The 25,344-nt window shown below is 49.5% G+C and overlaps 1 protein-coding gene across 1 annotated transcript in view; it reads right to left on the bottom strand.

Moving 5' to 3' along the window:
* The window catches only part of PLAA (phospholipase A2 activating protein), a 192,908-nt gene that overhangs the window by 159,181 nt on the left and 8,383 nt on the right, over positions 1–25,344 (bottom strand). Inside the window, exon 2 of the mRNA XM_078676710.1 lies at positions 7,560–7,753. Within this exon, the coding sequence (XP_078532836.1) occupies positions 7,560–7,753 (194 nt within the window). The remainder of the gene's footprint in view (positions 1–7,559; positions 7,754–25,344) is intronic.

Below are 25,344 nucleotides of genomic sequence, written 5' to 3' on the forward strand. Positions count from 1 at the left end.
TGTTCGTGACCTGGAAGGGGACCCCAGCTCTAACCCAAATTAGCGCCCCCCTGGCATACGCGGAGTACGATGTGTAGAAGACCTGCCCCCTCCATCTACGCTGTAGCGCCGCCCCTTCCGCCTTGTTCAGATGAGTTTCCTGCAGCAGCGCCATTTGCACTCCCCTACGCACTAAATAAGCGTGGACTTTGTGGCGCCTGGACATAGTATGAAGCCCCCGCACGTTCCAAGTAACACATTTCAAATTAGCAACATCAGCCATTGTCCCATATTGTCCTCGCACAGTCTCCCCATCCGGGTCCCCACAAAAAAAGTACATCATACCTCCCAGCACTGATGGCGGCCATTTTCCCCAACCAAGGCCAAACAACCCAAGAACGAACCAAACCCCCACCCTCCCCAGAACAGGACCCAAACAGCACCATCCAGATCCCATCCAAACCTTGCCCTCTAACAACCCAATAACCCCTACTAATCCTGCGGTCGCCACCGTAGGAAGGCCTTAAGGGCCAGGTGCGGGCCGGGCGGAGGCAGTGGGCCCTCGACGCTCAGGCTACCAGGACTAAAACAAGCCCAAAACAGTACCAAAGACCCTCGGGGCAAAAACAGGGGCACCCCACCCTCCCCGCCCTCGTTGTCAGCATCAAGTGACGGCAACCGCCTACCCTCTGCCGGGCCCCCTCCCAAAATGAGGTAGCTTAACCCGTTACCCCTGTCCATCCAGAAGGTCTTCCGCCGACTTCGGTGTGATCACCGGTGCATGGGCGCTATCGGTCACCGAGTCCTCGGAGTCCGACTGTGCCCCCTCGTCACCCGGGTCCGCTTCCTCTTCAATGGCATCGTCCCGTGCGCCAGACAACTCAGATAACACCTCCAGCACTCCCCTCCGCTCCGTCGACGTCTCTGCAGTTGAGGGCCCCCCTGAGCGGCCACGGCGATTCCTAATCCTCCTGGATCGCCGTCTCTGTTCCGGCCCCTCCGCCTGTTGGGATGAGGAGCCGAAGCCATCTTTCCCTGCTCTGTAAAGCTCGAGCCAGGCACAGACATCCTCCGGGGTGTCGAAGAATTGAGTCTTGTCATCGACAATGATGCGGAGCCTAGCAGGATAGAGTAGCGAGTACTGGATGCCCTCGCTCCTGAGCTCGCGCTTGACCGCCAGGAAGGAGAACCGCCTGCGTTGAGTTTCGTAGGTGTAATCCGGGAAGATGTTCACCTGACTGTTCGCCACTTTGAATGGGCCATTATGCCTGGCGGCATTGAGGATAAAGTCTCTGTCCCGAAAGTGTAATAACCGCGCCACCACTGGTCTCGGGGCACACCCCTGCTGCGGTGGCCGCGCCGGGACTCTGTGGGCACGCTCCAAGGTGTAGAAGGAGGACAGCCCCTCCGGGGCCACCGTGTCACGGAGCCAGGCCTCCAAGTACGCCACCATGTCGCCATCCTCGATCTTTTCCGGAAGGCCCACCACGCGGATGTTGTTCCTCCTGTTGCGGCCTTCCGCATCCTCCGCTTTCTGCTCTAGGGTCGCAATCCGGGATAAGGCATCCTTCATAGACGCAGCCAAGGTTCGCTGTGCCGGCTCCAAGGTTTTCACCGAGCTCTCCACCTCCTTGACCCGGTCCGACAGTTTGCCGTGGTCCGCTCTAAGGAGACCAAGGCTCGTCGCCACCTGGGCAATGTCTTGTTGGAGGGCCGATCGCGTGGTCGCTATCGCCTCCAGGACGCGGTCGAACTGCTGTTGCATCGACGCACCACCAGAACTCTTTGGGTCCCCATGTTCCTCTCTGTCCTGGGTCTCCGAGTCTGAGGCGGTTGGGGTAGCCCCCTTGGCTCCTCTAGGTTTCCCCATGTCGCCGGGGTACTCCGTGATGGTCCAGGAGCATGCGTCTCCGGGGGCAGATGCCGACCGCGATCCTCCCGGTCACTGGATCTTAAGTCGAGTATCGGAGACCTCCTTCTCCAGGGCCTGCGGGAACTTCTCCACTTCGGCTCGCGCCACCACCACGGCGTCCGAGGGCACCGATAAGGGGGCGGAGACAACCGCCGCCAGGTCGGGCAGGCCCGTTCAGCCGCTAAAGTCCCGGGGTGAGGGTCACCAACTCCACCGGACGATTTGTGGCGCCAGAGTGTCGCGCCTCCCATGGGAGTGGACAGGCCAGGAAACTGTAGCTAGGTGCGGCGTCGTGAGCGCGGCCACCGCCTGGTTCACCAGACGTCCGCTCACGGGATCCACTATAACGTGGGCATCCGCCCGGTTACCCAACCGAGTGCATTCTCGTTGTGGAAAGTCCGATCCGACCGATATCCAGTGCACAAATCAGCCGGGGATGGCAAAGCCGGGGGCGAGACGCCGCCGGCGGCGCTCCTCCAGTTCAATGGATCCGGCTAGGGGGACAATGAAGTCCGGGCGCCATGTTGGATCCGCAAACTTCGGTTTTACGCCGGATCACCACTCGTCCGAGCCACAGCAAGGGCCCTGGCAGGTCGCCGTCGGTCCGTCCAGCAGAATGCGGGGTTCGGGGTGCCCCGCAGCCTCCGATTTACAGGATAATCACGGGCTCAGTCCCGGAGCCGAGCTCTCAGGCGACCATCACCATCGGCGCCCAAGCCACGCCCCCCAACTGTCTTCCTCTCTTCATGGGGTACAAAGGTATTAAATGTACCAAAGTGAAACAGGGAAGGGTATCCCTTTTCGGAACTAGGGATGCCTCACACAACAAGCTGGTTTAACGGCTGTTGTCATATCACCAGCTAGTCGTCTCGTGTCATCATCGGCTTCCTGCTCCAACGTCAAGCCGGCGCTGCAATGCCTGACGGGTAGCACTTGGTGCTACACTCTTGTGGAGATCTTTTGTTCCTTGCCGGTGAGTGAGTGGGTGTGAGGGCCCCTAGAGTGTGAAGTAGTGAGCGTGAGTGAAATGTGGGGATAAAAAAGGTTGGTGTAGTCTACTCCATTCTCTTTATTCGTGTAGTTCACCACCTTGTTAAAAACAAGAGGGGCAATGGGACTTCAGCAATTAAGGAGGGTTAGTCCCGTTCAACCCTCATCTGTGAAAAGGTCAACATGTTTCATGCCCTATGGCAATTCTTCAGGACCTAGGGAGTGCTCATAAACTTAGTGATACGCCCCGCATAAGGCTGAGGCGTGTGAAGGATACAACCTGTGTGGTTGCCGACTCCAGCAAGGAGGGTTCCTGCGTCGTCTGTGTACCCTGTGGGGAGAGAGAAAAACCTTGAGCTCGTGATTCTTCACCCCCGACTTATCCTGGGGGGGAAAACAAACCATTTGTAATACAGGGGTATGGAGTGAGGAGAGAGGAAGAAGTAAAAACAGTGACTACGTATAAAATATAACATCATAGTATATTAATGTTACAACAGACACTAAGTGTCTCAACCCAATGATTGTATGTTTAGACAGTAAAATAAAAGGATCTAACGCCAGCCGGCGTATTAATAGGGCGGGATTTAGAGAAAAATACAAAGTTCTGTTGAGCTTACCCTCACTGGTGTGCTTGGGTGCCCCAAGGCTGCTCTCGTGGGGTCTGCGTAGTGTAACAATTATCTGGAGGGTACATAATACGGATCCAGTTGATGTATAGGGCAGTGAGATAGGATTAAATTAACGGGGTGGTAGGTTTTGTTAGGACACCTGGATTAGAAGTCCGGGGATCAGTAGGTCACATCAGCTCAACCAACGGTGGTCTCGCCAGGCACCCGATGGCCCCAGGGTATTCATACCACCCGGGAAGGTCGCAGCCCAGGTAGGGACCAAGTCAGGGAATAACGGGACCCCGCCTGCACTGCAGCAGCACCAGGGAGGGCAGCAGCAGCGCAAATGGTGAGGGAAGTACCGCTTGCCGCGCCCCCCGCCCGCCGCGCCCCAACAACCAAACCCCCGTTCTCCACAGGGTGCCGCCATAACGGTGTGTGTCGGTGGCGTGGCGGGGGCGGGGGGCGCGCGTGTTCACGGACGAACGCCTCACCCATCACCATAGCGGTCGGGGCCCCTTGGACCCAACCGGACACTCAACCCTGCCGACGGCCTCTGAGGGGGCAGAGCCCTGAAGTCTCTGGGGGCTGGCTCGACATTGCGAGGCTCCAGCCAGGGGACCACTGAGCCTGACAAAACCCAAGCGCCCACGTCGCCCAACCTCCAGCCCAAACACCTTACCTCATCAACGCGGACAAGTAGCCTCTCCACCTAATCCCACGCTCCGACGCGGTATTGTCGCGTAGAGCAGCCATGGGGGTGTGTTGGTGGCGTTCGCTGATAAACAGTCGGGCTAATTGCGTAGGCGTGTCTGGTGTCGGGTTGCTGGGCAACACCACGGCAACAGCGGTGCACCTAGATGACGTCAGTGCGCCTAGGTGTCGAAAGCCGACGCCATCTTAGAGAGGTGTTAGAAGAGCGGTATTGAGGTGAAAAGGCAAAGGTAGCCGACCCGTATCACTACAAAATGCTCATTGTTACGGGTCGGCTACCTTTGCCTTTTCACCTCAATACCGCTCTTCTAACACCTCTCTAAGATGGCGTCGGCTTTCGACACCTAGGCGCACTGACGTCATCTAGGTGCACCGCTGTTGCCGTGGTGTTGCCCAGCAACCCGACACCAGACACGCCTACGCAATTAGTCCGACTGTTTATCAGCGAACGCCACCAACACACCCCCACGGCTGCTCTACGCGACAATACCGCGTCGGAGCGTGGGATTAGGTGGAGAGGCTACTTGTCCGCGTTGATGAGGTAAGGTGTTTGGGCGTCGTGGGCGCTTGGGTTTTGTCAGGCTCAGTGGTCCCCTGGCTGGAGCCTCGCAATGTCGAGCCAGCCCCCAGAGACTTCAGGGCTCTGCCCCCTCAGAGGCCGTCGGCAGGGTTGAGTGTCCGGTTGGGTCCAAGGGGCCCCGACCGCTATGGTGGTGGGTGAGGCGTTCGTCCGCGAACACGCGCGCCCCCCGCCCCCGCCACGCCACACACCGTTATGGCGGCACCCTGTGGAGAACGGGGGTTTGGTTGTTGGGGCGCGGCAAGCGGTACTTCCCTCACCATTTGCGCTGCTGCTGCCCTCCCTGGTGCTGCCGCAGTGCAGGCGGGGTCCCATTATTCCCTGACTTGTTCCCTACCTGGGCTGCGACCTTCCCGGGTGGTATGAATACCCTGGGGCCATCGGGTGCCTGGCGAGACCACTGTTGGTTGAGCTGATGTGACCTACTGATCCCCGGACTTCTAATCCAGGTGTCCTAACAAAACCTACCACCCCGTTAATTTAATCCTATCTCACTGCCCTATACATCAACTGGATCCGTATTATGTACCCTCCAGATAATTGTTACACTACGCAGACCCCACGAGAGCAGCCTTGGGGCACCCAAGCCCACCAGTGAGGGTAAGCTCAACAGAACTTTGTATTTTTCTCTAAATCCCGCCCTATTAATACGCCGGCTGGCGTTAGATCCTTTTATTTTACTGTCTAAACATACAATCATTGGGTTGAGACACTTAGTGTCTGTTGTAACATTAATATACTATGATGTTATATTTTATACGTAGTCACTGTTTTTACTTCTTCCTCTCTCCTCACTCCATACCCCTGTATTACAAATGGTTTGTTTTCCCCCCCAGGATAAGTCGGGGGTGAAGAATCACGAGCTCAAGGTTTTTCTCTCTCCCCACAGGGTACACCGACGACGCAGGAACCCTCCTTGCTGGAGTCGGCAACCACACAGGTTGTATCCTTCACACGCCTCAGCCTTATGCGGGGCGTATCACTAAGTTTATGAGCACTCCCTAGGTCCTGAAGAATTGCCATAGGGCATGAAACATGTTGACCTTTTCACAGATGAGGGTTGAACGGGACTAACCCTCCTTAATTGCTGAAGTCCCATTGCCCCTCTTGTTTTTAACAAGGTGGTGAACTACATGAATAAAGAGAATGGAGTAGACTACACCAACCTTTTTTATCCCCACATTTCACTCACGCTCACTACTTCACACTCTAGGGGCCCTCACACCCACTCACTCACCGGCAAGGAACAAAAGATCTCCACAAGAGTGTAGCACCAAGTGCTACCCGTCAGGCATTGCAGCGCCGGCTTGACGTTGGAGCAGGAAGCCGATGATGACACGAGACGACTAGCTGGTGATATGACAACAGCCGTTAAACCAGCTTGTTGTGTGAGGCATCCCTAGTTCCGAAAAGGGATACCCTTCCCTGTTTCACTTTGGTACATTTAATACCTTTGTACCCCATGAAGAGAGGAAGACAGTTCACTTCACTACGTTATTACCCTTCCCTAGGGGAACTGTGTGCATCTTTTTGTTGTATAGATTGATGGGACACGCACACTGGACCCCTATAAACATTGTCCCCCCCTGTGTCCCCCCCTGTTGTTTACTAGACTGGTGATTGCCTGGATGCTGCGGCTCACACTTCTGTAGTTGTGACTTTCCATGTCATGATCTTATCTGGAATATAGGAGGTTGGATACTGGGTAATAATTAGCTACCAATTCATGGTCTGCTCTAGGTTTCTCTAACAAGGGATATAGCTACTGTCTGTAAGGAGGTGTTCAGCACTCAATGCCTGGGGCAAGCATGTCACTGCACCCTTTGATAAATGTAGTAAAGCAGAGCCAGAAGGTTGAATTCTTTACTTTTTATGTTGCCTGGAACACCTGCCGGTGTCTCATAAGTGATGGTGGTCAATGGAGTCTGGAACCTTGCAAAGCTAATTTGATTACAAAACGCAACAGGTTGTCACAGATAAACGTAGTAGTATGTGCTAAGGCATTCACTTTTCAGAACTTTATGGACAAGGAAACAGTTGATGGTTTGGTTGCATGTCACAATAAACATATTTAGATGAACCAAAAATTGGAGACACCTACATTCAAAAATGATTCATAACCTGTACAACTAAAATGTAAAGAACAGTGTTAACTATGGGATCTATTTGCCAGCTCTCTCTAGAGTCAAATTTTATCAGGGTGAGCTATTTTAGGGCCTATTAACCTGTTATGGGGAGAGAGTCCAAGCTGGCAATCAGAAAGTGTATGAGTAATAAATATTCATTTAAATCTAGTTTTTACCTTGTCACAATTGTTGTGTTCATAAACAGGGGTCACAGGTCTCTTACAAATTGTTTATTTTATCCTGGCGATTGGTGTTTACTTTTCTTTCTCGGTCTGCCAAATTAAAGGATTTTGTAAAATGAACTGTCTGATAACTGTGCGGGGGAACAAGGAGCGTAAAATGAAAGTCTGTAAGGTGTCCATTTTTTCTAACACGCAACATATAAGTGACTAGCAAATGAACTGTACAATTATCAAAAATAAAGCAATAACCACACACAATTAGGAAGTCACACTACTATTCAGCGCAAAAAATTGACACGCCTAAAAATCACTGCATGAATCATGAGATGGTATTGCCAGGTTATTGTGGCTGTTCTTCATCACCATAGTTATAATGACTTCCGTCTCAGTCTCAAGACAGCACATCAAGAGTGCAATTAAAATTGTTAAGGAACAAAAAAGTAAAAAACAGTGCAGTGTACCTACCTGTGTTTTTGTGGCCTTTCAGGGTATACAGAGGTACAGGGCTGTCCAGCGTAAAGACACAGATGCTATTATCATTTCCTCCTGTGGCAATCAGTCCTCGGGGGTACATGTCACTTGGAGGGATGGTGCACACAGACGATATGAAGTTGGAGTGGCCGCTCATGCAGTGGGTTTCAACAAACCCCCTATCGGCACTAAAAACACAGACAGAGGGTTGGTATGGTAAGGAAGGCACACAGCAAACAATCAAGTATTTTTTCTGAATAACAATTGCTCTACATTTTAATGAACCCAAGACATATTCAAATCGCTGTGCATTATTGTACTACTACTCAGTTTTGATCAACTGAAGCAACCGAAGCAATGAAAGAAACCATGAACAGGTCTCTGTTGAAATGAAATGCAAGTTTAATGCTATGAATTATGCCTCACCCCATAAGAGACTATTTCCCAAAAAAAGATGTTCGAAGAGAGGACCTAACAAAGCCTGGTCTGTGTCAAATGATATTTATTTGGTTAGCTGTTTGGGTTTACTTGTTCGTAGAAGTATCATTCTGCTGTAGAATGAATACAAAAACACGAAAGTGATGGATGAAATCCTTGAATTAATCTAAGCCCCTGTTTTTTGCACACCATGCCACCTCAGTTTGGACCCAGCCATATGTAAAACTCAGCTGTGACCCTGTCCCTGATGGGAGCAGTCCAGCCCAAACTGCCAAGCCCTCCCTGAACTGGAGCACAAGTAACCTAGGACCGGCTTCGCCCCAGTTAGGGCTCTTCAGCCTAGTCACAGTTGCACAGTGAGCTCGTGAACCATGTCTGGGCATACCTGGCGCACTTAAGACGTCAAATGCAAAAACAACAAGCATTGGCATAGCCAATAGGTCTCACCTTTGGAACCTTATAAGTATTTAATTATGCAGAACAATATCCTTGGTGCAACAACATTATATTCGTATACTTCCATTGTGCTTGCGTGAGGGTGCTGTAATAATGGTGGCGATCTATCACACAAGAATACGCCATTAATACCACTCATATATAGCACGCTGACACAGGCTGAAGTAGTAACAATACCTCTAATGTGCTAACTCAATCGCTCTGTGGAATATTTATACACTTAGATTGAGCTCGCATGAGAATGCTCTGTAATAATTGAGACCTAGCACTCAAGAACCCTCCAGTAATGGCCCTCCTCTAGCACGCTAACACAGGTTGCAGTAGTAAAGATCCCTCTAGTGTGCTAGCACGAGAGCCCACTTTACTACTGCCACACACTACTGGTGTATTAGTGCTCTCTCTATTGGCTGTCAAGCTCGAAGTTTTGAAGTGTGAAAGCCCCCTGTAAAGCACTCCTCTGATCAGGAGTGCTCATCTGCGAGCCCACGGTAGTGATTCCATGCCAATGCCAGCTTCCACGGTCACTTCCTGGAGTGTGGTTGGCCAGCTTGTGCCCCACTGTTCCACTGTGCCTCCTCCAAGAACGAGCCCGCAGCTCCCCACACCTTCCAGGTGGAGCGCATTTGGACACGGTTCCCTCGCTTGGTCTTGGTGTGTAATTTATTCAGTGAGTAATGTGGGAACGGGAGGCCTGTCACAGAGTGTGTGCTGCTAGGGCCTGCGTGCCGCTCTTTCATGGCCCTGTGATTGGGAAGGAGACTAAGCGCCAAGGGGGCGCTTCACCGCGTGGGGGAGGCCGGAGGAACAAAGGCAAGCGGCATGGCGATGCGGGGGGGCGTGGACAGGCCGATGTATGTTCTGAAGCTTGCCAGTCGCTTTTACCCATCGCATGGAAGGCTGTACGCTTTCAACGCCCCTCCTCACAAACAAAAGAAATTGGTTGCACCCGATACATATACTCCCTTTGTAATACAGAACCCCTCCTACGCCACAATAGGACTGCTGTGCGCAACCCTGCCGTCCAGGGGCGTAATGCAAGCCTCTGCGGAGATGGGGGGGGGGGGGTATAGCGATGATGGTTGTACAGTACTCTCTGGCAGATGGAAGTGCAACCTCTTTTTGAGACAATAAGTATACTAATATCACACGGAGGGCTTGAGTTAGCACACTAGAGGTATGACCACATTAGCGGGTTAACAAGTGGGAGGGGCGAGGGAGTGCGGCCGGGAGCACACACAGCGTTTCCCTTGCAGGAGCGAGCAGGGGCACCATCTGTTTGCAAGTTAATTACATACAGATGTCGCCCAAGCTCGCTCACAAGGGAATTGCCAAACGTGCACGCGTTGCCATTGAAAGCAATGCAATGCGTGCATGTTTTTGGCCTAAAAAGCTAATCGATCTGAAGAGGTCTCCTCCAATGCAACGCATGCGTGCTGCGCAGGCGAGACCTAAAACGGTGATGAATGGAATGCTTAAATTAATCTCAGCCACTGCCAATCGCTCGGGCCGCATCACAATACATTGTTTTTTGCCAACAATGCCACCTCCGTTTCAGAATAAATACATGCGGCCTAACAGAATATTCATGAATTACAAAAATGATGATTACAACACGTTAACTTATGATGCTGCAAACACCTTCTTTCTCTGGACAATAACGTGCTCTTCTCCATTCATTTCTGGATTTCGTTTCAATTGATACTCGCCTTTAAAGAAATGGCACCTTTAGGACTGACACCGCTGGATGGATCATAGTCACAGAAAATGCAACTGAACAATTGCAAAATGCAATACATAGTCCAGTCAAATTCACTCCCTTCAAATGGGCTTCACAATACCAAGAGCTACAACGTCTGAGACTTGATCCAAAAACACAATCATGCTGCAAAAAACTAGTCATGCAGTTAATTACATTCCTTTTCAAGGGCCCCGTTTGCCCCGAGCTGTAGCAATTCAATGGAAGAGACATGCTATAAAGACCTTAACTTCAGAAAAGCACCAACAAATAAAGGTACACTAAAGTATCCAAAAACACAGCATCCCCGTCTCATTTTTCCAAGATCGCCTATAAAACCTCTTGCTCAGGAAAATATGGTGAGGAATGCATCCAAAAAATAAAAACACAATGTATACTATCTACTTAAGTTGCCAACTGACTGTGTAAGGCAGAAGCACCTTTCTTTTATTATCTCCCAAGGAATAGTCAGGTTACTGAATACGATTTAAAAAAAGCTTTGTGGTGACTAACCAGCCCATGTTGGTTCCTTGGCTGGTCAGTACTTGGTAGAAGGTTAAGTAGTACTTACTTGGAACTGGGCATAGGATAGGGAACAGTCAGGAGTGTACTGGCAACTTGAGTAGGAATGGTAAGCTGGACTGTAGGAAGGTAGATCCCCGACTATGGTTGCCCCCAACTTTTTTGCCTGGTGTTTTGCTGGTTTTCTGACTTAGTTGACCTGGGGCCCTGCTATTCAGGACCCCAGGCCCACTGCTCTCCCTAGGTACATATCCAATTGGATACTGAGTCACCTTATCAGTCCCTGTACAGTATACCTTAGGTATCCAGGGCATAGGTGTACCCAGGGCCTACCAGGGGCTGAAGCATGTATTATGCCACCCCTGGCTGGCCATCCAAACCTGACACAACTGGCTGCTTGACAGCTGGGGGCAAGGTGGTGTAATCACCCCTGCTCTAGATATAGTATATCTAAACCTAAAATGGGCACACAGATCTCCTATCAGTCACTCCTATGGCAGGCCTTAACAATCCTGAAGGCAGAGTGCTTGGAATCGTGTGAGATGGTGCTCTGGCATGAGCTGAGCCTGTCTGCGGCTTTCGGGAGCTATCCCTTAGCCGTTTCCATGATAGCGTCAGACCATATACTCTTAAGTGCCTTATAATCCTCGCGGTTATGGTAACTTTGGTCTGACAATATCTAAACATGTCGTGTAAGGTGTCATACGCTTTGGAATACTACCCCCTCGCCAGTTCTGGCGACGGGGGTAGCATTCCACCCCTCTAGAGGGAGAAGACATGTTGGTAGCCTGTAACCCCGGTTAAAGTTGAACATAGCCTCAGCTCCACAAAATGGATGCTGCCACCGAGACACAAGTCTGACCTCCTGCTGCTGGGAGTCCTTCCAGCGAGGAGTGCTTGGACAAAGGGTTTCCTGTCAGGGGCGGTGCCAGCACCATCCCAGACAGGGTTTTGTGTATCCCAGGTAGGCAGGGCTATAGAGGAAGGTGACTGCAAGTGGCACCTCGGTGCTCACTGTGCATATGCCGGCTCAAACCAGTTCCTGGGGCACACCAGCCCCTGAGCTAGGGAGAGACCGGACAAAGGAGAGGGGTGTAACCACCCCCCTCCTAGTCCCACCCATAGGGCAGGACTTAGTCGCGTGCCAGCCCCTTTTCTCAGGATAAAGGTAGGAGCAGGCCCCCTTCCAAATTAGATCATCTTTGAATCCTGAACCGACTTTCCACGAAAGGAACTCAAGACTCTTCTCAAGATTTCTCCCTTGTGACTAAGGAGTAGTCACCCTGCAGCAGCAGGCACCACCCAAGCATCGCGGTCTGCTTTAAGTCTCTCCTCCGGATCAAGACTGCCCAGCTCGACAAGAACCGGCTTCCCTGGCACCTCTGACCTCTACCTGCATCATCAGCCCAGCTGAGATTCGTGGGTGTGACGAGACCTCGAGGGACCGGCCATCTTCAAGACTGCACGACGCTTGTCCAGCACGACCACCGAGTGACCCTCGCCTAAGTGCTTTGGGGTCCGAGAAGCCCCAACCCTGAGCAGCTCCAGCACCGAAGTCCAGCCCCCTTGCATCCACGAGATCTGCGTGGGGCCCTTCTGCTCTTTGCTGCTCACCGCGTTGTCCAGGTCACTTGCCCGCTGGCTAGTGGCCCCTTTTGACGACGAACCACAACGACAACACCGCTGGTCTGGTTGCTCCAGACTGGCCCTTGCTCCCCTCCAACAGAGGAGCACCCTGGACCCTCCTGGTCCACTCCAGACGCCATTTTAGGTCCACCGCGTGGGCTTGCATTTGCCAAGAGTTGTTGCCCCAATCCTGGGTCCAGCGACGTCGACAGCAGATACCACCGTGGGATAGCTCGCCCCTCCATCCTGGTCGCCGACAACGCCTCCTGGTCCGAGAGACTGCAGAGCCCAGCGTCGCCCACTCACCTAGTCGAGGTGACTTCGTCCGGTGCCATCTTGGTGCCCACCTAATCACTGGCTAGTGATTCAGAACTTGGTCCCCTCTGCTTACAGGTACCCATCTTCATCGATCCAGGCTTGGATCACCACGAACTTCTTCACTGGTCGCCTGCCAGCAACTTCTTTCTTCAGGCTCCATAGACTGCAACAAGGATCTCCGACGTCTTTTCAGCCCTATGCAGCCGCAGCCCCTGGGCTAGGTAACCTGAGCATTTCGGTGCTCCAGCATAGTTTAACTATCTAAGTGTCAGGATCCTTTGTCGTTTCAGCTCTACCTAGTCGGGTTCGCCCGAGAACACTAACTTTGCTTTTACTAGCCTCCATAGACTTTTTCCCGCCTTACGCGTGAGAGTTCCCACTCTGCACACGACGTCCCTAGGCCTCCTGCTTGTAATCTAAAGGTTCAGTAGTCCAGTCCTAGCGATCCTAAAGCCTATGAGAATAGTTACTTACCTGCTAGTAATTCGCATTCCACTTTTGTAGTATATGGTTTTTCGTGCCCCTCGGGCATTTGTGTAAATTGTGCGACTTTAAGTATTTCTTTAAGAGTTTTGTTGTGTGCTTAGCTCCCTGTCTCATAAAGAGACAGGGTAGTCTTGTTATAAATACATATACTTTATTTTTCATAACAACTTGTGTGGTGTCCTTTCACTTGGTGTTCAAGGGGTAAATGTGATGGTAAAACAGCTGGCTTAACACGCCCTCTAGAGTTTAGCCTAAAGACTGCACGTGTCCATGCTACTAGGATAGCTGGTCTATCAGGTTGACTTACAACCAAACATCAATAAGGGTTGTTTGGACTGATACAAAGTGTTCACTAGAATAGTGAACATTATATATCAGGCCAACTTCTCACATGGACAATACCTTTACTGATTGTGCACTGGTTGGTTAGTGCTTGTTCTGTAGAGTTGTCATGGTTTGGGCTGTAACTGGCTGCCATGGTTTAAGTATTTGATTTTAAGTTACAAAGTACTTGAATTTTTCATGTTGGCCAGCTTTTGTTTGAGGAATTGACAGCGATTTGGGGTTCGGCAATACAACAACTAATCCCAAAACCTGCTGGTTGTGGGATGGGCAGTATTTGATTGTTTTGGTTTGGGCTGGACTGTTCCCGTTGGAGCTGGGTCAAGACGCTTGCATATGGCTGGGTCCAAACTGTGGTGGCATGGTGTGCAAAATAACGATGAACCAGCACTTAAGAAATCTATTTGCCAGCTGTCAATAGCGAGTCAAATTTTATCAGGGTGAGCTATTTTTAGGGCCCATTGGCCCCTTCTGGCGAGAGTGCCCAAGCTGGCAAAGAACAGGTATTCTATTCACGCAGAAAGTGTATGAGCAATAAATATGCATTTAAATCTAGTTTTTACCTTGTCACAATTGATGTGTTCATAAACAGAGGTCAAATGTCTCTTACAAACGGTTTATTTTATCCTGGAGATTGGTGTTTACTTTTCTTTCTCTTGACTGCCAAATTAAAGGATTTTGTATAATGAACTGTCTGATAATTGTGCGGGGTACAAGGAGTGTAAATGGAAAGGCTGTAAGATGTCCGTTTTTTCCTGACAGACAACATATAAATTGCTAGCAAATGAACTTTACAATTATTTAAAAAATGGTTTCAAAAGTTATGAAAGCACATTTTTCTTGTTATACTGTAGTGTGATGGAATGAGATCTTAAAAGGATCAAACCAAATCAGAAAATTTTACTTGGTGATGTGCAAATGATATTTGTCGAAACCCTGATTTTCAGACATTATTATTTGTGCGCTATATAGTTTTATAAGTTATACTGCGTTATGGGAAGGTTTCTGGTCTTTCCAATAGAAAAAAACTGTGTGTAAAGGCCAGTGTGTTATCATATCATGCTTTGGTAATGTATTTATTTAAAGTGAGAGTTTTTAAACATGAACTGAGAATCATTCCTGCCCCCGACCGATGACAATGCTAACACTGAACTAAGAGGCATGTCAGGGTTCCTGCGTACCCTATGAGTGGGCTAGATTCTTAACATAAATGGAACAAAAGTTTAGTTTATTAAATGAAACAAAAGCGATTTTTGTACAGCAGACACGCTGAACTTCCATATTTGAAGATGCACCTGTATGTGAAAATGAAGAAAAAGGTGACTCAGTGAAAACAAATATTTACCTAGTGTAGAAAAGTAGCCCTTTTTTACATGGTCACCCCCACTTTTTGCCTGGCAACTGATGCCATTTCGACTGGAAGTGCACCGGGTTCCTGCTAACTGGGTCCGCAGTGCCAGAGCTCTTTCCCAAAACTATGCAATTGTTTCCACCAATAGGAAAACCTTTAGCACCCTCTTTAAGTCCCTAGTAAATGGTACCCCTGGTACCTAGGTCTGAGGTACTAAAGAGGGTCCCTAAGGGCAGCAGCACAAATTGTGCCACTTTAAAAGACCCTATACCAAGCACATGCAATGCTGCCATTGCGGCTGCATGTCTTGGTTTGGTGCAGACAAAAAGGGAAATCTCGACATGTAACACATCCCTGTGTGCCATGTCACCTAACACTGCACATAATATTTGTAAGTCATCCGTACAGCAGGCGTGACAGTCCTAAGGCAGAGTGCTGTATATTACCCGTGAGGGCATACCTGCATGAGCAGACATGCCCCTGTGTTGGTCAGTCTCATTACTGCCAGTACAAGTGACCAGGGAAGCCATTTAAAACATGTGCTGAACACTGTTGAAAATCAGTGCCTAGCTACATCAGGGCTTCACTGAAGATTGGGATGTTTGGTATCAAACATCTTGTACTGATAAATCCACATTGATTCCAGTGATGAATTCACCAATATATGCACACAGAGGGCACCTTAGAGGTGCACCCTGAAAACGTACCACTCTCTGGTGTGCTCCATCACTGGTTTCTGCCAGCTTGCCACCGCAGACCCTGTTCTGACCTCCTATCGTGAGAGCCTCTGCTCTCAGGAGACCCAGAACAAAGGCCTGTCCAGGAAGGGGGTGTCACAACCCCTCCCAGAGGATGACCTGCTGAATAGCCTCCCAAGGTTGGCAAGCATCAAAGAGATGACACCTTTGTAATGCTAATGTGACTCCCCTCACAGGAGAGGAAGCCGACCCCTTTGTCCAGACTCCCCATGGCACCTGGACAGGCGAGAAAATTAGCTAGCGAAGTAAGTGTGGAACCCCCAGCCTAATTCCACCCCTAAGGAGGGATACACTGAGGTGGATAGGATTTTTCAGAAGTAGCCATCTTTGTGATGCCATACTTAGGAATTCTGGGACAGGGTTATGCCCACTTCACACAGGAAGTGGTCGTATAGACGGCATGGTGACCCCAAGGGTCAGCAGCCCATTGGCTACTACCCTACAGTCCCCTAAATTCAATATTATGGGGAGCCGTGGCACCAGAGACGCATATCCTGAAAACCTCTGAGGAAGGACACTGAAGAGCCACGAAAGCACAGGGCTTAAGAGATCAACTGCCTTGGCCCCAGCCCCGCCGACCTGTCTGCTGTTCCTTGTCGAAACTGCACAAAAGACGTCTCGCCCTGCAGCTGCTGTGCCTCCAAAACCTAGGAATACTGCCTGCCCTAAATAAAGAACCAAGACCTCCTGTGGAATAGCGGAACTTTTCCCTACATCTTGCAGAAAACTCAAACGAGAGGACTCTGGAATTGCCAAAACCAGCCGCCTGAAGCCATCACTGCGCCTGTCGTTCCAAGCCAGAGTTTAACTAGGCCAACGGTGCCATTGAGGTCTCCCAGCCCTCCAGAGCTGGAGTCCACCATGGTGTCCCCCCTCGTGGACCCTCCGATGTCACCTGTAGCCTCTGCACGAATGCCTCCTCTACTGCGACTGCTTCCGGTAAGTAAACCTGGTGCCTAAAGACACCTCTGCGCTCGTCGCCCCTGGGCCGTGGAGAAGAGGACCAAAGGTGTCCCTACGTTCGTGAGCTTCCCGAGGCCCGAGTCACCCTGTTGGTTTAGCCTGACTGGCCACCCAGTCAAAGCCTGCAGCCTCTTTCTACTGCAGGCCCTCTCCATAGGATAACACTGGACACCCAATGCTATTTTTCACCTCTGCTCCCAGCCGTCCTAGTGCCCCTGGTTGTGTTCAGTTGGTGCTGCCTTGCACCTTGCCCAGCACTCACCATAACTCCAGGAGAAGGGTCCCGTAAGTCGCTGTACTATACCTGAATGCTGCACTGACTTTTCCTCTCGCAGAATAACATTGCAACCTCCAGAAATTGCACTGTCGACTTTTTGAACGTGAATGAATTCATATTTAAAAAAACATACTTCCCTAAACGATTTTCTTCTGGTACCTAAACATATACATCAAGATACCTGCTATTTTTTTTAATTGGAGTGGATCTCCTTTTTGAGTTGGAAGTCTCCTTTATGGACCATTGTGTCTATTTTCAGATGTCTTGCACTCTTCTGTGTTAAGCCTAAGGCTGGTGGACCACACTACTCCGTAACAGAGCACTTTGAGATTGAGATAGCAAGCCCCTGTCCACTCATATCGTGTACAGAGTCCAGGGGGTTCCCTTATATCTCATTTTGATATATCATACAAAGAGCCAGCTTCCTACATTGGTGGTGCAGCTGTGGGATACACGACTTGACATTGGCTGTACCACTTGGTTAATAAGTGATTCCATTAAGGAATCCAAAATTGTAATTAGCTAAAAATATTTGTTTTTTCTATTTTTTTTTTTAATTAGCTGTTTGGGGATTAGTAAATTCAATCAGTAAAACCATTTAGAATGTTAAAAGTATTTAAGTGAGTTATACCTTTTTGAAAGCACTTAACATTTTTGTCACTATTCAAAAAAGGTCTCCACTAAATTAAAACCATCCCAACTTTATCCCAGGCGCTCAACCTACAGGAACTTTATGTTGGACAGACTTAAGAGCCTTTCTAAAGCTTGGAACCTCACAATGGGGCCTAGGCCAACAAAAACACAGCTTCAAAAGTTGCTGGCAGAAAATGCTACAACCATGGCTGAGGAAGAAGCCCCCACTGGAGAAGGGGAGGCAGATGTTTAGATCCCTCATGTCACTGTATATATTTATGCTAATACTGCTATACAAGTTGTATCTCTAACCTACCTCATGTAACTGTGAAGCGCTCCGATACCCAAGGGTCACGTTCTCGCTATATAAAACTCTTTAAATAAATAAATAAATACATGGATGAAGTAGATGATAATTCCAGCAGCAATCAAACTGAAAGCAATACCACAGAGAGCACTTCTAGTAATGTCTCAGAAGAAAATAGATACTGAAGATGCAGATCTTCAGAAACTGGCCAAGAGATTATCATTAGAGACTAAACTACTGGCTATAGAAAAGGAAAGAGCTGAGATGGGTCTAGGACCCATCTCTGGTGACAGCAAAATCATAAATAGGGAGAAGGATAGAGCTTTCGATCCTTAAACCCCCAAAGGGATTGTCCCAAAATATTCAGAAGGTGATGATATCACCAAATGGTTTACAGCCTTTGAGAGGGCCTGTAAAATGAGACAGCTCAATAGGAAATATTGGCGCTCTCTGCTATGGGAGCTGTTCTCAGGAAGCGTAGGGATAGGCTCCCAACACTGAATGAGGCAGATGCGGAGTACTATGGCCTCATGAAGGATACCCTGATTTAGGTCTTTGGACTCACCACTGAGAATATAAGATCAGGTTCAAGGAGAGTCAGACCTGGATAGATTGTGTAGACTTTTCAGTGAAGGCACTAGGTGGTTGGTTGAAATGTAACACTGTGCATGATGGGCTTTATAATTTAATTATGAAAGAGCATCTGTTAAGTAATTGTGCACCTGAGAAGTTATATCAGTACCTGCTAGACCAACGTTCATTTTTTCCTCAAGAATTGAGAAAGAAGGCAGACCACAGGGTCAAAACAAGGGAGACTAAAACTACCACTGGTGGGGGTGACCAAAAGAAAGGGGTTCCTAAGCCCCACCAAGGGAACGATGATGATCAAGCAAAAGACAAAATCAAAGTCTGCTAAAGCCCCCCAAAAACCTGTTCAGGGGTTGCGCCCGAAACAATACACAGTCTAAGGGCGAGTACCAGGGTAAGAACTGTAAACCCAAAAAGGTTCTTGTGCACCTGCAGTAAATGCAGAGGTCTCCAGATGGGATCACAGCTCTGACCAGGTCAAGAGAGTTCACTAATGCAACTCTAGTCTACGAGGGTGGAGTGGATGTAGCTGCAGTGGCTGTCTGGCCCAGTAACCTGGAGAAGTACAGACAACAGCCACATATCAATGGGGCGAGGGGTGAATCACTGAGGGTTACTGGTGCAAGTGTCACTATGGTGACTGAAAAAATGATATCCCCAGAACAATAACTGACTGGTGAAACAAACAGTCCTCAATACTGATAATCAGGCTACGGGGACATACCATGGCAATGGTATCCTTGGTAGGGGGGAGGGGTACTGGCCAAAAGAAGGTGGTGCTATCCTCAGCAATTCCTGTACAATGTCTGCTAGGCAATGATTTGGAGTCCTAAGCATGGGTTGGGGTTGAAAGAAGGATCAACACAGCTATGCAGAGATCCACACTGCTAAGTTCTCCTCCAATACCAAAGATATCCTCCTGGGTGATTTCAACCTGCATTGGAATGACCCCAAGGACCCTCATGTCAACGCCATCAAAGACCTCCTGTCCGATCAAGCCCTGACCCAAGCCTGCTCTCTCCCAACACATTCAAAAGGGGTCACTCTTGACTGGATAATTTCCAAGGAATCAACAGTCAAGCTTATCTCCATAGACCCATGCGACTGGTCTGACCACCACGCCATCGCATTCCGGTTACAGGGCACCCACAAGATAAGGGCCCCATAACCAGTGATTCCCAAACACTGGATTAGAGATACTAGAAACCTAGACCACAGTGAACTAGAGTCTCGCTGCAAATCTGACCCCCCCCCCCCCCAACATTGCTCACTGGCCAATGACCTCAATAACCACTACTCTGCAACCATCTCGAACATTATGGATGACCTAACCCCACTAGAGCTAAAAAGAACCCAAATTAAACAAGCATTGGAAATGCAATAGGTCTCGCAGTAGTAAAGTTTGAGCTATAGGTGTTATTTATTTTTTTGTTTTTTATTTATGTGTTGTTTTTTCTAAATAGCTAAATTAATAGCTTTCTTCTTTACAAAGCCAATAGTTATAATTTTTGTAAATGTGACACCTCTAGCATTTGTAAAGCAACATGTTTTGTATTAACGGGACTTATATGTGACTTATATGTATTGATATAAAAAAAATCAATGGCTTAAAAAAACAATTAATAATTAATACGTAAATAAAATGGATTTTATTTTATATTGCCAATAGCTTAAAGTTTATTAAATATATTTAGTGAAGATGCTGTGGTTGCGCTGAGTGAGGGTGAGTGAGGATGAGGGTGAGTGAGGGGTTGAGGGTGAGTGAGGGGTTGAGGGTGAGTGAGGGTGAGTGAGGGTGAGGGGTTGAGGGTGAGTGAGGGTGAGTGAGGGTGAGTGAGGGTGAGTGAGGGTGAGTGAGGGTGAGTGAGGGTGAGTGAGGGTGAGTGAGGGTGAGTGAGGGTGAGTGAGGGTGAGTGAGGGTGAGTGAGGGTGAGTGAGGGTGAGTGAGGGTGAGTGAGGGTGAGTGAGGGTGAGTGAGGGTGAGTGAGGGTGAGTGAGGGTGAGTGAGGGTGAGTGAGGGTGAGTGAGGGTGAGTGAGGGTGAGTGAGGGTGAGTGAGGGTGAGTGAGGGTGAGTGAGTGAGGGTGAGTGAGTGAGGGTGAGTGAGTGAGGGTGAGTGAGGGTGAGTGAGGGTGAGTGAGGGTGAGTGAGGGTGAGTGAGGGTGAGTGAGGGTGAGTGAGGGTGAGTGAGGGTGAGTGAGGGTGAGTGAGGGTGAGTGAGGGTGAGTGAGGGTGAGTGAGGGTGAGTGAGGGTGAGTGAGGGTGAGTGAGGGTGAGTGAGGGTGAGTGAGGGTGAGAGGGTGAGTGAGGGTGAGAGGGTGAGGGGTTGAGGGTGGGTGAGGGTGAGTGAGGGTGAGGGTGAGTGAGGGTGAGGGGTTGAGGGTGAGTGAGGGTGAGGGTGAGTGAGGGTGAGGGGTTGAGGGTGAGTGAGGGTGAGGGGTTGAGGGTGAGTGAGGGTGAGGGTGAGGGTGAGTGAGGGTGAGGGGTTGAGGGTGAGTGAGGGTGAGGGTGAGTGAGGGTGAGGGTGAGTGAGGATGAGGTGTTGAGGGTGGGTGAGGGTGAGTGAGGGTGAGGGTGATGGTGGGTGAGTGTGAGTGAGGGTGAGTGAGGGTGAGGGGTTGAGGGTGAGTGATGGTGAGGGGTTGAGGGTGAGTGAGGGTGAGGGGTTGAGGGTGGGTGAGGGTGAGTGAGGGTGAGGGGTTGAGGGTGAGTGAGGGTGAGGGGTTGAGGGTGTCCAGGAAGCACATATGTTCGATAAATACTCCATGGTCACCCCAAAAGCATTTTAGGCCAATAGAATGGGTGTCTGATGGTCGCAAATCATAAAGTGATTGAGAAATCTACCTCATTTACCTAGTACCTCCTCTGCCTGGCCTCTACATGACAACGCACCCTAAGCAGATTGTAGCGCCTAAAAGCATCCTTGGAGAAGAGCATTAGTCATGCATTTGTAATATTTTGGCCACATTTCAAGAGCTATCGGCAGCCTCATCTTCAAGCCCTCATAAACCAATGAACACTCACTAAAGCGTATAACTCTCGGTTGCAACATTGGGGGGCTGTACCCTAAGGACACCCCAAAGTGAAGCAACCACGGCTTCCCTTTAGCCAAAAAGTGTTGCCTCAGTGCGGTCACGTGACCCACCCACTTCTTAAGAAGTCAGAGCAGCCTCGTCGCCGCCAGTTCCCCTTCCTGGTTGCTGCAAGCCTCAGGTAAGCGAGGTGCAGGCTCGCCCACAGCTTGGGATGCTGCCCGTCCTCGCCATGTTTATTTCTGTATCTAGTGCCGACTTTTATAGTTAGCAGGTTTCAAAGCGCTGCAAAGGCTCTCAATTTCAAATTAAGAGACTGTGAACTAAGAGAGTGTGAACTTAGTCTATAGTGACTGTTTATGTGTGCAAGGAAGTCGAGTTATTTTCTTATCATAAACAATCGAACTTTTAACCTGTTGTATTAGTGGGGGAGGGATGGAGAGCGGTTGGACAGGAGAGGGGAAAGAGTTATAGACGCGAAGACAGAGGAAGTGAGAAGGTGAGTATCTAAAGGAGTGCATTGGGTGAAAGGAGTGAGATGACAAACAATGAGTGAAGATAGAAGAGAGAAAGAGAAAAGGCACAAAGGGAGGAAGAAAGAAAAGAGCAAATGAGGGTGAGGGGGCGTGGAAGAAAGAGAGGTGGGTTTGGGGACGAGAAAGAGCGCTGCGGTGCTTCTACCCTGACACATCTGCGCTGGAAGCACCACATAGTTACTCCCACGGACCCGGAGTCACATCTGTGGACACCAGAGAGTTGAACGCCCACCTCAGCAAACATACACACTGTTAACTCTTTGCAAAGCCCGCAGTCTCCAGCCAGCCGCAGCTCCTTACACAAAATGCCTCTAGCTTGGAGTTGGAATGGTCAGTCTTGTAAACTCCCTGGTGGCATCTTAAGGAATTTTGGACCCTGGGCAAGACATACTTTTGAGATCCCTGCGCGGTGCAACTTGTACTTTTATTATCCTTTTTGTGCGAATTCAAGCCTGTATGGTTCCAAATAAAGTTTCCGAAACTGTGGTCGCTGAAAAAACAGCTGAAATATGCCTTGAGTGAGGCGCCAAGATATCCTTAAGAAATGTAAAAGGAGCCTGGGTCAGAGGTACGCAGAGGAAAGCAGAGAGGTTTAGATGCAGAAATAGAGGCGACATTGAGAGTAAGTTCACTTTTCCCAGGGCGGGTAGGGCGGATGAGCTTGCATGGTGGGGGGACGGGGCAGTTGCCCAACTTGCCCAAGCTTTAAACTGTATCTGTCATCTTATCCACGATATAGTGCCGAGAAGCATTCTAGAGGGGGATGTTTTTTTTGGGAGAGAGAGAAAGAGAGAGAAAGAGAGAGAAAAAGAGAGAGAGAGAAAAAGAGAGAGAAAAAGAGAGAGAAAAAGAGAGAGAAAAAGAGAGAGAAAAAGAGAGAGAAAAAGAGAGAGAGAGAAAAAGAGAGAGAGAGAAAAAGAGAGAGAGAGAGAGAGAGAGAGAGAGAGAGAGAGAGAGAGAGAGAGAGAGAGAGAGAGAGAGAGAGAGAGAGAGAGAGAGAGAGAGAGAGAGAGAGAGAGATGGAGATGGTGGCAGGGGATTCTTCAGAAGGGGACTGGTTTCAGGTTGCCGGTACGAACGATGATTTGAAGTTAATGAGACAAAGGATAAAGGGTGGGGTGAGGGGGAAGCATCGTATCGCAGGAAAGGCAACGCATTGGGTGGAAAGAGTTAAGACATGCACTGGCCAAGACAACAACAAAAAAAGTGTGAGTCAAAGAAAAGACAAGCTTGGAGTCCAATGTTGTGAACTGCGCTAATGCAGCAGACACAGGATGCTTTTAGATCCACTGTTAGTGCTTGGAAGGGGCCGTCGGAGGCACACGACACGTTACAAATGACTTGGCATTACGGAGATTTAATTTCCTACCACAATTTCTGCTCAAGCTGTGCAAACACTTGCTCGTATGTCAGATCCAATGAAAAGAAGATATTACAGGTTCCGGAAAACATTCTGTTCCGGAGGACAGACCCGATATTCACAGTTTAAGAGCCAAACCATGAGCAAGGAGACTGTCTACAAGTCCTCAGCCAAATTCAAGGCTGCATCACAACACGAGTTAAACATGCTGAACGTACCTCCGTGGTGAGCAGAGCCCCGGATGTCCCTCTCTCTGCCTGCGTTACTCGACTGTGTGTTGTTGCCAGAAAGCATAACGAAAAAAAAAAGGAAGAGAGGGGAGGGGGGAGGAGAAATGCGTCTCGGCCGGAGCAGGGGGCGGAGCAGGGAGAGCGGGCTTTGGAATGTAATTGACACGGCCGGCCGGTCGTGAAACTGAAAGCATGGCCGGCCGGCCGTGAAAGCCTTTGATGCGGCAGGGGAAATGCGAGACGGCGGGAAGGGGAGGGGGCGGAGCGGGTAAACAAAGACGGATGTGCACGCGCTTTTAAGCTCAATGCGCATGCGCATTGAGCTTAAAAGTCACGGGCACTGCAAGGAATCGCCACGATTCCTTGCAGTGTGGATAAAGAGTGGATAAGTCCCAATACTCTCGCTTGCTCGATGCGCATGCGCATCGACAGGCGAGACCTAAAATAGGAACCCCTGGTTCACTGGACCACTCAACAATGAGAGGAGATGTCTCCGGCAATCCGAAAGAATCTGGAGACAGGACCCCTCCGCCGCTCATCTAAAACTTCTCCGCCAGGCCAGAAATACCTACAACAAGAACGTCCTGAAATCAAAGAATTTTTCAGATCCGAACTTGAGAGCGCCAAGAACCGACCTTGTAAGGTCTTTGATCTGGTCAAACACCAATCAAACAAACTGGTCAAAACCTAGAAAGAAGCCCCCATGGCTTTAATATCATCTGAGGAATTCTCCTCCTTCTTCGTGGACAAAGTCGCAACCTTAGAAGATTAACTTACTGCCGCCACATACTCCTTATCCCTTCCTGGCCTGCCTCCCCCTCCTCCTACGATGCCCCCACAATCTTTACCTAAAAATCAAGCACTCTGGACTGACTTCAATCCCTATGATGAAGACATCGTTTCTAAAATCTTATCGTCCCTAAACCTGAATAACCATTTCAACGACCTGCTCCCCTCCAACTGCCTAGCGGCAGTCGCCCAATCCATTATCCCCAGCTGGACAGCAATAATTAACGCCTCACTCCAGCAGGGTTCCATTCCTGACTCCCTGAAAGCCGGCCAAGTCCTCCCCATTTTGAGAAAAAACATCACTGGATCCAGCCATCCCCGAAAACTTCAAACCTATCTCAAACATACCCCTCCTAGCCAAAGTGTTGGCGAAGTGTGTACAACACCAACTAAGTCAGCACATCAACAACTTCCACCTGCTCGATGATTTCCAATCCGGTTTCCGACCTGGGCACAGTACTGAAACGACCATCCTCCACTTCGTTGACAATGCCCTCCGAGCCCTGGACCCAGGGGAAATATGTCTGTTAATCTTCCTAGATCTATCCTCGGCCTTCGACGCGGTCAACCACGAAAAATGTATCGAATGCCTCAAACTGAGGATGGGTTGGGACGGCTCTGTCCTAGAATGGTTTAAAATAAATCCTTCCTCCAAAACCGATCGCAGCGATTCCTAATTAATGGCAAACTACCTGCTCCCTCGCAGGTCAAGGTCGGAGTCCCTCAAGAATCAACCCGGTCCACTATCCTCTTCAACCTTTATCTTGAACCACTCACCGAAGTTCTACGCACAGCGAATATCTCCTACCATATGTATGCTGATGACACTCAGCTCTACATCAAAGCCTCCTTTCTTGAGGACATTCTCTCCCTGAAATCAACCATCCACTAGCTCACCTCAAATCAAAAAAATTAACGCCAAGAAAACAGAATTCCTCCTAATCTCCCCTCCAAAAACTAATCCTGAGATGCAATTATGGGTCAAGGCTATCACAGCCTTAGATTGCCCACCGACCATTGTGGACTCAGCAAA

Source organism: Lissotriton helveticus, chromosome 2_1, assembly GCF_964261635.1.
Source record: "Lissotriton helveticus chromosome 2_1, aLisHel1.1, whole genome shotgun sequence".
In the NCBI taxonomy this organism is placed as follows: Eukaryota; Metazoa; Chordata; class Amphibia; order Caudata; family Salamandridae; genus Lissotriton; species Lissotriton helveticus.